General features: G+C 44.9%; 1 protein-coding gene across 8 annotated transcripts in view; it reads right to left on the bottom strand.

Moving 5' to 3' along the window:
- Positions 1-12,659, bottom strand: part of KCNQ2 (potassium voltage-gated channel subfamily Q member 2) — a 114,808-nt gene that overhangs the window by 26,902 nt on the left and 75,247 nt on the right. For 4 of the 8 annotated variants that reach the window (XM_034787235.1, XM_034787229.1, XM_034787236.1 and 1 more), the window contains 2 exons: positions 10,761-10,829; positions 7,858-7,887 (listed from right to left, as the gene is read on the bottom strand). In XM_034787235.1, the coding sequence (XP_034643126.1) occupies positions 7,858-7,887; positions 10,761-10,829 (99 nt within the window). Of the gene's footprint in view, positions 1-2,240; positions 2,295-7,857; positions 7,888-10,760; positions 10,830-12,659 lie in introns of those variants that run through there. The other 4 variants (XM_034787232.1, XM_034787228.1, XR_004647854.1 and 1 more) reach the window with 3 other exon arrangements.

Genomic DNA, 12,659 nt, shown 5'->3' with positions numbered 1-12,659 from the left:
GAATTGGTTCCTTTCCTCCTCCAGCAGAAGTCAAGAAGGGGGAAATAAAAGAAAAAGCCGAGTGGGAAGGAAGGAGTTAGATTTCTTCTAAAGAAAGCAAGGGTGAACAGTGATTTATACTGCCTTTGTATATAAGAAAGTATCCATTACTAGGAAGTCATACAAATTCACTTGGCCACTGACACCAATGTCAGAAGACAAACAAGGGAAGATCAGAGTTTCCAGTTTTCCAGGAGGTGGTATTGTGTAATGACAGGCGAGAAAGAAGTTGTTATTAATATTATTAATATGTGCCAAAAAGAGCCCTAAAATTAAACAGCTGACACCATCAATGTGCAAGAGGGAGGCGCTTTCACCAGCTAGAAACATACACCTCCAAGGATAGAAAAGTCTGCACTGGTAGATGGGAACACTGAAGATAAGATAACATTTAAATGTTCTGAATGAAGAAATATATTAATAATATGTCTAATTTGAAGCAGACTTTTTGTGAGCTATTTAAGTAATCTCTACGTAACTCACCATGCGCCAATGATATTTAAGTCAGACATTCCTAATATAAACTCCACGGGGGCCATAGCACGGCCAGAACATACAGCGGGAGACCATATGAAGATTCTGGCTATTCGTTTAGCTACAGAAGTATCTCACTATGGAGAATTGGTTTCTGTGAACCTTTCCCTTTGTCACCCATTCAGACATCGGATTTACCTCTGATTCTGAACTTCTGGTATATAAAAATATTCCCAGATAAACTAGAAGCTACCCATTCATGGCAGGTATATACCCTGTTTCCCCGAAAATAAGACAGTGTCTTATATTAATTTTTGCTCCCAAAGATGCGCTAGGTCTTATTTTCAGGGGATGTCTTATTTTTCAGAAATGAAAAATGCCTTATTATCGGTGGATGCCTTATTATCGGGGAGGTCTTATTATCGGGGGGATGCCTTATAATACAACGAGAGGCAAAACTGTAAGTAGGCCTTATTTTCGGAGGATGTCTTATTTTCGGGGAAACAGGGTAGAGTTATATATATAAAAAAACAATAGCAATAAAGGAAAAAAATATACAGGGTGGAATAATTCATTGAGAAAACCAGAGAGATTTCGTTAAAACTCTACTTTAGCTGCTTTCTAACAAAGAGACAAGGACTCGTGATTTTGAGGATTAAAATGGATTCCAAAAAGAGCATGCATAAATCCCATGTCACAATCATGCTGCATCACTCAGCTCCCTGCTGCCCCTGTGCCGGTGATCCTGCACTCATTGCAAGAAATAAATGAGAATTCACGGTCACTATTCAAAGCATGCAAATGCTGGGGATTAGTTGTTCAACCACAAGGCGCTTGTTGGCTGCCTATAAATTCAGTGTTGGGGAGGGGGGCAGTTGAATCTAATGTGAGCAGGAGAATAATGGACATATTTATATGTCAAGAAAAGAAAAAGGACACTGGAAATTCCTTATGATCCTCAGACAAGTGTGTCAAGGAACACAAGTTTGGGAGAAGTCTTTGAAGATGGTTTGCAGTCAAGTTGTCAACTGCGTGTATCAGACTCTAAAGTCTATCTATTTATTCCCCACTCGACCTTTATGCAGGATCACTTTTAATGCAAATAGGAGATATGCCCACAATAGGAGAGACAATATATCCCCTATGTCGATTACAATAGATTGAAGATTAGTCCTTCTCTAGCTGCGTAGTAGAGGTGCTAGATAGGCAAGCCATGCTTCCAAATGCCACAAGATTGGGAAAGGCCCATTCATAGGGATTCAGAGAGCCAAAGGAACAATGTTTAGTGGAGGTGGAGAGCAGGTGATTTTTCTGTTACTAAATTTGTATTGTTTTATAATATATAATTAACTGTGCAAGGGTTCCCTGTAGCTTAGGGTGGGGTAGAGAGATGATGAACGTTTTTTTTTTTTATGTTCTATTTTCCATCATTGTTTTAAGCTCAGTTCTTGGCCTCCTTCATTGCTACCAGTCTCTGGCTTGCTAGCCCATATCCAGTGTCAGCATTACACATTTCCCCAGCTTCTGTTGATTCTTGTGCGCCGCATTATTGGAAAACAAGAAAGCCTCTGATTTCGGAGAAGGACATGGGGAGGCTCTTCAATTTGTTTTACTCATCTAGTACCTCTATTAAGCAGGGAAGTGATCAGAACGGGTGGTAGCAGGGTAGAGAGAGAATGAGCCGTGCAGCTTTAGATTAGTTCCGTGCGACGCATTTCCCGTGGTACCTAGAGTTTCCTGAGCAGCATCCACATAGTGACTCTCTGCATGGTTTGCTTTTACTGGAAATGAGGGGAGAGTAAAGATTAGACCCGGAAGCAAATGCCAAACAGGAAACTTTGATTATCGTTTCTAGGTTTAAAAGACAGGCTGTTTTGATGGCTACGTTTGTGATGGGATATTAATATCTGACCATTTAATAAAAAAGGGGGTTTATTTGTTGCAGTGAGATTCATGAAAGGAATTGCTCTGTAGTAAATTAGGAATGACCCGCTATTAGGAATGACCCCTTCTGCACTCAGTTGGTTGCATTACTTCACCAACTGTTGACTTTACTAAAAAAAATGAGTCCGGCAGGTAGATCTTACCACCTGCTTGGAAAAAAAGTAGTCCCTCCTTAATTTCTTGTAAATAAATTTAATCGCTGATTTTTCAGTTCCCCGAGCATGTGGAGTCCACGTTAATGTCCTAGGATAAAAACTGTTTCCTCCAAAGCCATTCAAAGGGTTTATTTCTCTTTTTCCAAGTATTTAGTTATTAATGATTTGCTCCTTCTCTGCTTGCCACAGTGCTATGTGAAATTAGGTGTTAAAAACCCACACCAGTGGAATGTGGCAAATCCCCCCACGCTAAGGAATTGGAATTTCAAAATTCACAAAATCCATTTTTCGTGTCACTTGCAAATCAGGACCAAAAAAAGTGTGTGTGTGGGGGGGGGGGAGGCAGTTATGGGCTTGTTAATGAATCAATAAAGTTCCCGTGAATCTGACCCGAATCACCCTCTTTTCTGTGTTCAGGGACTTGCATACTGTTAGCCATTCACCAAGATAGGGTTCCCCTGATACGGAGCTGTCTTCTCTTTGCAAAAAGGTTACGGGGTAGCCCACTGACATAACCTGAAAATGCTTCAGACAGCTGTGCTCAAGTATTACTAGACGACTTTGCAAATACATTTAAATTTCAGAAGGGGGGGGAAACCCTATTTGGCATTCCCCCCGTTTTCTTAAATTTGAACTTGGCAGCCTGAGGAGCTCGTGTTTAGTAACAGAAGGAATTTGCAAAATTCTTTCTGCTCTGTAGCAGCCAGGGCAAGTTCAAATGGAATCCACCCTCTCTTTCTTTAGGACTCCGAAGGCTTCTGCAACAAGTTCAGTGCAGACAGACCCTGCACCCACATAGAGTCCAAGTGACAGGTTAGCTGCCTGGATAGCCATTCCGCTGGGCTCTGTAGATAACATCATAGACAGAGAATATTCAGCATGCACAGATTTGGAGAGACACACTGGTTACTCGGTTTCTTAATCTCCTTTTCAGTCTCTAAAGAAAGTAGCAGTCCCTTATTTTCAAATAATCAGTCCCCATTATGGCAACTGATTATTCCCAGATTACACACAGTCACAGCATGAATATCTGACACCAGTTTTAATAACAATATCAGTCTAATATTATATATAGATATATACACACACACATATTTTTTAAAATAAATATATTGCAGAGGGACCCAATCCTGCACCCATTCAAGTTAATGGTAAAAATCCCTCTGATTTCAATGGACTTGAGATGGGGAACCACAATCTACAGCTTGAAGATGACCTTTTAAACTGGTTGCTAGGGTTATTTACACAATCTCAGGTGACCCTAACTCATGCTGGAGCATGTAATCTGCTTCTTCTAACTCTACAGTTCCCTAGAATTCTCCTGTTTCTTTGCACTCTGATTTTTTTTTTTCAGTTTGCCTGTCCTGAAAAATACAAAAGGAAGGGCATAAATCTCATCACAGGTGCCTATAGATGTTCAACAAACCATTTTTAAAGAACATCTGACATATATTTCACATAGAAATCTCCACAGCCCTAGCTAAGCCATACATGTGCCCCTTAATACTTTGGTCAGAAGACAAAATAAGCAGAGACAACTTGCCACACTGAATTTTCAGCCGGATTAGTACGTGAATAATCACATCCCATTACCCTATCTGAATGGTAAGCCTTGCTTAGTAGGAGTAGTGAGAAAAGTCACACCACGCCCTTCTGCTTCCGCCGGCCATACTTTCATCTCCTCCTTTTTAGAGGAAGTGATCATAGCTAGCTACCCTGTATAGGTCAGCCATCAGGACATGCACAGCGCTGCTTCCCCACCCCTGTCATAAGCCAATTGCGATGCAGATGGACAGACAGCACCCAAAGCACTTTGCAACAGAGCAGACTTTATGAGGAGTTTAAAAAAAAAATGTAGCCAAATACCAACATGGTTTGTGTCCATCACAACCTGCACTGCAGGTCACAGAGAAATGAGCTTATGTTTCTTAATAGCTGATCAGCAAACAACTTCACAGAGCTTGGTCACGGGATGAATGCAGACGAGTTTGAGAGTAAAACAAAACAGAGAAATGGCAAAGACAAAACCCATCTCCAAGCTGCGATGCCTAATTCAAATCCAAGGCAAAATAAACTACCTCCCTTGGTAATTAAAAAAAAGATACTAGAGTGCTACACAGTAATAGGATAACCCCAAATAGTGTAACTGCATTATATGTAAAGGGGCCTTGACTGTCAGTTCTGTACAGCCCCTAGCATATTGGGGCTTTGATGCATGATTGGAGCCCTTATACCATAATACAAATAATAAATTAATAATTGAACCCCTGTGGGCTTCAGGGCACTGCATATGAAATTAGGGATGTGGTCCTGCAGAGTATATACTGGCTTCTATTAGACCTTCCGGTGCTACTCAATGTAAGGGTATTGGGGTCTGTTCTGAAAGGGTCCGGACGTCTATCTGAGTGGAACTAGTTTCTTTATGGGCACTGAGAAGGCTGGCAATTTCAGCCCTCACACGGGAAGATGTGCTGATCTTTGTCAAGTGCCTTCATCAGTTCTGCAGCAGTGTCAGAGTAATGGGGTGGAAGGGAGGATTATTGCTCCACCAAAATATTGGGGGAAAGGTTTGGCTGCGCTAAGGAGGCTGTTGAGAACGATATGAAAAATATGTTAATGCTATTATAAAAGTCAACAGCACATCCTGTAGCCACTGTCCCGGAAGAGCAACAAAAGTGATTAGAAGCATGAGGGGAATATTATAAGGACTAAGAAAACTTAGTTTGGAAAGGAGACAGGTGAGGAAGTTATAGAGAATAATGAATAGGAAAGGCCAGTCATGCCACTCCGATTTACCCTCTCCCCTAACATAAGAATAAAAGGATGCTGGATACAATTAAAAGGGAAAAAATTAAAACCACTAAAAAATATTATGTTAACATGTGTATTAACCTGTGGAGCTTACTGCTGCAGGATGTTAGTGAGATTAAAAGAAAAATGCTTCTCTGATTGAGGATAGCATCTGCAGTTACAGTTACACAGGCTAATATAAAATCACAAAGGGCTATCAATCCTCAGACTTCAGGGTCTGAACAGAACCTTGGCTGAGACCAAGTAGAGATTCTTCCACATGGCCCAGTTAGGTGCAGTCTGGGGATCTTAATTTTTCCTCTGAAGCATACAGCACATGCCACTGGCAGAGACAGGATACCAGATTAGCCAGATTCTTGGGCTGACATCCTGGCTCCACTGGACCCACTGGCACTGGGGCCAAGATTTCATGCTTGGTCTCTTCCAGGAAACACTCCTGTGTTGTTTTCCTTGCTGATGATCAGGGGTGGCTCTAGCTTTTTTGTCGCCCTAAGCACGGCAGTCAGGCAGCGTTCGGCGGCTTGCCTGCGGGAGGTCCCCGGTCCCGCGGATTCAGCGTACCTGCCGCCGAATTGCCGCCAAATCCGCGGGACCGGTGGACCTCCCGCAGGCATGCCGCTGAAGACTGCCTGACTGCCGCCCTCGCAGGGACCAGCAGGGCACCCCCCGCGGCTTGCCGCCCCAGACACGCACTTGGAGCACTGGTGCCTGGAGCCGCCGCTGCTGATGATATTTGAAGTGGACTGGAGGACGGGAGGTTACATTCCTTCTCACTGCACAAGGTTAGGCCTCAAAGCAGGAGGAAATAAGGTCTGAACTGTGAAAACGTGATGTTGGTGATTAGATTTATTTGGCAGCTTGTGGATGGAGCACTTTGGAGATCCTACATGCACAGAAAAGCTCAGATGAGTGACAGGAAGGAGATAAAGTGGAAATAATAGTAAAGCTGGGCACTTAATCCTCTTAGTTGGCACCTTATCTACTTAAATATCCTTTACTGGATTTTGTGCCAGGGAAAAGTTAACTTGTTTCTAGCCCCTTAGATTGAAAGGTGCAGCAGACCTTTACAGCCAATACAGGAACACCATCCTTAGACAGTTCTGGGTGTCTAACAACTGTCTTGCTATATTTATAATGTTCGTGAACTGCAAGAAGTGTTTAGATCCAACAGTATTTCCTTCTTAACATATTTAGGTCACCAACTAAGTTGGGTGGGGTGGAGGGTTAAAAACATTCAGTTTGAAATTCAACCTGAAATGACTTCCAAGTAGAACTGGTAGGATACGGAAATGCAATTAACTAGGCTGAGCTGCATGGAAAATGAGGAACATTTGTCTCTAAAATTGTCATCAGCATTTCCCTCTTGCCCGTTTTTCACTGGAAAATCTGTTTAAGCTAAAACTTTCCAGCAGCTCTAGTTGACCGCTAGCATGCAAAAACATCGGTCGCATACATTATTCAGTGAGCTCTAAGGCAGAGAGATCTGTGATCCAATGAGGCGTACCTTACTTTAGGTGATTCCTCAGTTCCAGTACCTGCTGCCAATCATGCTAATAGCATCCTCTGTATCTTGCAGTGATGGTTTGAAACAGGTATAAAATATTATGCCCGTGCTCTTTAATTATATTGGGCCAAATCTTGAAGCTTTCCTTATTCATGCAAAACTCCACCTGAAGTCAATGAGTAAAGACTATGGGATTGAGTCCATAGAGTATAATCAGTTATTGCACAATGGGTTCTGGCAAGAAGGGGTAGCCAGGGGAGTGCTGGGAGGTATTTGGAGCTGTTGATGTACAAAGCGATTGCACGGCATGGAGGGCCAGTGGACGTAGGCAATGCTACTTTTCTCCTAACTCCATGGCCTGGGAGAGTTCTGAGGGTGTCTGGCTGAACGTGCTTTGGTTTTTTGGTACAGGGACTGAAAGAAGCCAGGGTTAGGTTCAGTCATGGGACATGCGGTGGCAGGGGAACAGAACATGAAGTGTTAAAATTGGGTCTGCGTTGTTATTTCAGCTCCCGGATTCTGGAAACAGGCGGAGGAAAGAGAGGCATAAAACAGTCCCCTTTTCCCATGTATCCTGGACACTCATTTGCCAAAAACTCAGAAGACATCCGCCTGTGACAATACATTTCTGAGGGCAAATTTGACACACCTCAAACTTCATCTGCTGCCAGCACAACCCCCATAAACACTATCCATATAGCTACAAAATATAGTCAAGGTATACTGCGAAGAAGGAAAATCTGATTGAAGGCCCAGCATTACATATATGTATGACACACAGAGACATGTCCCACAGCACAGAACAAGCACGTACAACCCGCTAGGCTGGTTTTAATGGCGCTCAGCTCCTTGTTGGTACAGGCATACATAGTGCGCGCACTCTCACGGACATGGAAAGCATGGAAATGGCATGTGGGCAGTGATACAGACCTGGGTGATGGCTCAGGCTGCTGCTCTTTCCTTTAAACAGAAGCAATAGTACATGATCAGTGGTGTCAGGTGGGAAGGAAGCTGCTGCATTCACTGTTAAAACATAACGAAAGGACAGTACCAAACAGTACAACTAAGTGAGGTGGATAGAAGGGAGGGCATGGAGCACTTACTCCTGGGGCTTCCGGACTGGAGAGAAGATAGCCGCCGACTCACACCACCTTGGGAGGAGACACGAGACGTACAGGGTCGAAAAGTCGCAAAACCCCACCTCTTTGTGCACAGAGTTTACTATGGAGCCCCGCGGTTACACCACTCGCATGAGCAAATGCGGGACAGTGAATGGTCATGCTCCTTTGAAAATTTGGCCCCCTGAGTTTGTTTCTGAACAACTCCCCAGGACTTTCACAGACCTTTCATAAACTTTCCTTTCAGCTCTTAGGCATAGAACTGACTGTGATGGGGTGTAGCCGGCATTTGCTGCCCCTACCAGAGGCCCCGCCCAACCTTTGCACACCCCTCTCTACGAAGTGGTCCTTTTGGAAATGACAAAAAGTGAGTTTGGACCTCCAGGAATTATCTACAGAGATCTCCCAGGATCAGCTGCCGGTGGAACCAATGAGACTTGGTCTTCCTGCAACTAGAAGGGCTGGGAGCCGGCAGAAGCCAATCAGGGCTCAGCAAGGAAGATAAAAAGAATTGGCTGCTTCTTTCAAGGACCAGTGCTGGGTGAAGCTGTGACAGGGAAGGCAGGCTCTCCCTCTCTTAAACTTAAGAAACCTGGCCTATCAGGGACCTCGCTCTCACACCATTTTGCCTGGCTCAGCAAAGGGATGGGTTTTTTTTTATGTCATGATCTTTAATGTCCAGGTGGCCATTTTGAGTTGTGTTAATTTATTTTTCTGTAAAATTAAGGCAAGTCAGTTCTGTAGGACACCCTGGCTCATGCGGGCCTGTTACACTAACTCTAGGAGATGTTGTTTCATCGATGCATCTGCCCCATGCAGTGGGTGAGTAGTGCAGAAGTTTGGGGGGCGGGGTTGGCTGAAAGGTGCACATCACTCTTTTTCCAGCTCCTGCAGGAGCCTCAGCTGTGGCTAAAGGCTCCACATGAAAAATTATCTTTGGCAACTGCTCGTTGAGAGAGAGAGAGAGAGAGAGAGAGAGAGAGGAGCCATGTTTTCAAACTCTGGCAATTTGGGGATGCAGCTGCTGAATGTCATTGAGATGTCTACCCGATTGCCCCAGTAAATCAAGGGCATAGAGGACAAATTGAACTAAATGGCATTTCTACAATTTCAGGCACAAAACCAGAGGCCAAGTTAAGGCCAGGCTGAAAAACTCACCCAGGGTTCATATGCGATTCAGGAATTCTCTCCCCCAACAAAAAAATAACGAAAAATGGCCTGGCGGCCTAGTGGCTGTTCTTTGCATTTCCACCCAGGAGAGCTTCATTTGATTTCTGGTCCCCATCTCCCATTCTCCATGCTGGCAGGGATTGAGAATCCTGCAAAGGCAGTTCACTTAGTCCTTGGGAGAGAGGGAGCGACACGACATCCCCCAGTGAGTAGGGATTTGCCTGAGCCAGAACACCAGATTTCTCTGGGGAAGTTCAGAGGCAAATCCAGGGACAGATTTCCTAAAACTCTAGTGGAAATACAAATGCAGATCTCCTGGGCCTGGCTCTACTCAGCAGTGACCATTTTAGGTAGTTAAAAAGTGGTCTTGATGAGTTCTGAAGAGAGTCCCATCTAAATTCCCCTGAGCAGAAGGAGAGCAGCCATGATACACGGCCTGGGGGAACATAACACAGATGCCATTTACAAACAAGCCAGGAGCCAGGCCCAATCCTGGGATTAAATATACAAATTGTAAAGACCTTTAGTCAGGCGTGTTAAACTCCTGAGGCTTTAGCAAATTTTCTGAAACATGAGATAACTCCAGAGGTCTTGAAAAGCCCCAACCCCCTTCAGCACTTTGCTCAGTCTGGCCAGGTAGCCAAAGCGGGAACCACTATTATTAAGTGCAGTACTGCACCTTCCAGGGATGACTCCTCCGTAGGGGTTCACAGTCCACTGGGGTAGGGAGCCTTGTTAGTTTAAAAAAAGAATGACAAGCCCCGCCCCCCCCCCCCCCCCAAAAAAAAAAAAAAAAACTCACTCTGAAGATATAAATTGCAGCGGGACAGTCCTTCCAGGTGTGGTCATTTCTAATTTATCATAGAGGGCCTATCAAAAATGAGTTGGATGCTTCTGATTTACATTGATTAATATCCATTGGCCAGTGTTTTTCATCTGGCTAGTTAAGGAAAGAAAAAGAAATCTGCAAATAGCGTCCAAGCTTTGTGGCTGGGGGAAGACAGACCCCAGTGAACGTCCCTTCCATTGCTGGGTTACTAATTCAACCTTATCGGTTCTGGGGGAGCAGCGGAGGTGGGGGATTTAGTGGGCTGCAGAAAGAGCAGCATGCTAAGTAAGGACTGACCCCAGGCTGGGCTTGACACTCCTCTCACACCAGTGAAAATCGGGTGTAACGACCCCCAAGTCATGGGGTTATCCTGGTGTATGTGAGAGGAGAATCAGGCCCTGTATCTCTTATCTACATCAACTCCAGGAATCAACTCCAGGCTTTACCTCGTGACATATTCCTTTCTGTTGTCAGCTGCACACCCAGAGAATGTTTAATAGAAGATGATGTAGGAAAGGATCTAGGAAAGGAATTTACGAGCATCACCTGGGGAGAGGGATGGGAGCCAAGGCACCACATAACCCATGATATGGCAACATCCAGGTACACAGAATTCTCCAGGGCTGTGCACATATCATGGAAGGAAGGAAGAAGGAAGGAAGGAAATTGGTTTGCCAGCTGGGTGTTTTCTGAGCTCTCCCAGCTCTGTTGCTAACCTGAAAGTCAGTCCCGATTTGCTCTTCAGGTTCCTGAGGAGTTCCAGCTGGTTCAGAGGCGGAATGAGTCTAAAGTGAGAAAATGAGAGACAATGACATTCAGGCAGAGACAACATCACAACTTCCTGTGGCGGGAACTTCCCCACCCACCTACTGTCAACCAACCTGAGCTTCGTGTCGGGGTTTGCAAACACTGGGAGGCTTGGGGAGAATGAACAGGGATTGGACCTCTAAGGCCACTTTTCAAAGTGCCCAAAGGTAGGTGCAGGAGAGAGAGATAGCAAGACAGTGAGAGAGAGAGAGAGAAATTTCGTCTGCATTCTTGTATCTCTAAACTCTCCGAAGTTGAGCAGTGGCCAGTGTTCCTATACAGCACTGTTGCGCTTGGCAAGGCAGGTGTTTACAGCATGTTATTTAGCAGTTGGTCCTACTTTGTTAGAGGTGCCGTGCAGGCCCCAGAGACATGGGCTGGCAGAACTCAAAGTACACTGTAGTATGATCCTGTTGCCAGGGGGCAGAACTCCAGAAATTGGGGGTATCCTGGAGGAAGAGGCAGAACCTTCCAGTGTGAGGGGAGACAGACTTCCAGAGGCTGCGAGTATCCAAGGAAACTGGCAGCAGTTTTGAAAACTTTAAACAAATGCTCGGTCCAGCTTTGAATTTGGTTGAATGTTTGATTCATACTTCATATATCCAGTCCTGGCGAAGACAAACTAAATGTATGACACACCTTGTATTTTTAGGGTAGAACTGAGGTTTCCTCCTCATCTGTGATCTGAGACTTACAGAAAAAGAGACTGACCCTACCACCCTGATCATCCATTGGTTCATGAAAAATTCTGCCTCTCTGGCTTTATCTTTCTAATAACATCAAACCTACTGAGTTGCAATGGCACGGCAGGTATTAACTGTGCTGCCCACCTTTATGTCAGCTGGCAGAAGTGTAGGAGAGACGTTTATGTAAAGGGCAGAAAGAGTGCTACTGTGAGTTCATGAAACCTTTGGGGATCTGAGGATGGCTCTATAAATATTTTACATTGATATTCACAGTCGAGTTCTCAACTGCGAGAGAAGCAGACTGGAAATGTCGGGAGATGGGATTCATCTCCGTGAAAGCCACACTTGGCTGGAAAGAGCAGCATCCACTCAAGTGTCTGCCCAGGGACTCTGTGCTCAGGTCCAGATGCTTGTTGAGACTTTCTTTGCACAAACCTGATGTGTCCTTGTCAATATCTGAAACTGCTCCTTCCAGCATGTCTTCCCGGAGGGCATGAAATCAGCACAGATAACCCTCCGTGCTGCCTGTGACAAGTCTCAAAATATTTATACTCTTGCCCGAAATAAATGGGCCCAGATACTAGCTAGCCAAGCCTGGAATGGGTGTAAGAGCTTGCCTTCACTATCACTCTATAATGGTGCAACTGCGCTGACAAAGCGCGTCTGGTGAAGACGCCCTGTCGCTGGGTGAGTGCTCTCCTGTCGACATAATTACTGCACCTCAACAAGAGGCGGAAGCTATGTTGGCAGGAGAGCGTCACACCCCTGAACGACGTAAGTTACCTTGGCTTAGGTGGTAGTGTAGACAAGCCCTAGCTAGCCAGACCCTTATGCAGCTCTTGGCATCCTAAGGCAGCACATCAAGGAATTTATGCTCATTCAAAGAAGAGTCACCCACTCTGGACTGCTGCCTCTTCCTCAAAATATACAGCACCTCCTACATGGCAGCTGTCTGGGTTCCTTACAAATGTGCCACTCACCGCATGTAGGGGAGGGCAGTTCCTAACATCGGAATATCAGTGCACAGTTAGCAACTAAGGAGGACAGCGCATCAAAACAAGCTGCACCTTCCCCCACCATCTTCTCTCAGGTGACCACTTCTGTGACACATCCAGACTCCTG

This window comes from Trachemys scripta, chromosome 12, assembly GCF_013100865.1.
Source record: "Trachemys scripta elegans isolate TJP31775 chromosome 12, CAS_Tse_1.0, whole genome shotgun sequence".
Taxonomy (NCBI): Eukaryota; Metazoa; Chordata; order Testudines; family Emydidae; genus Trachemys; species Trachemys scripta.
The sequence above is the reverse complement of the archived record's forward strand: the minus strand, read 5'-3'. Positions and strand labels throughout refer to the sequence as shown.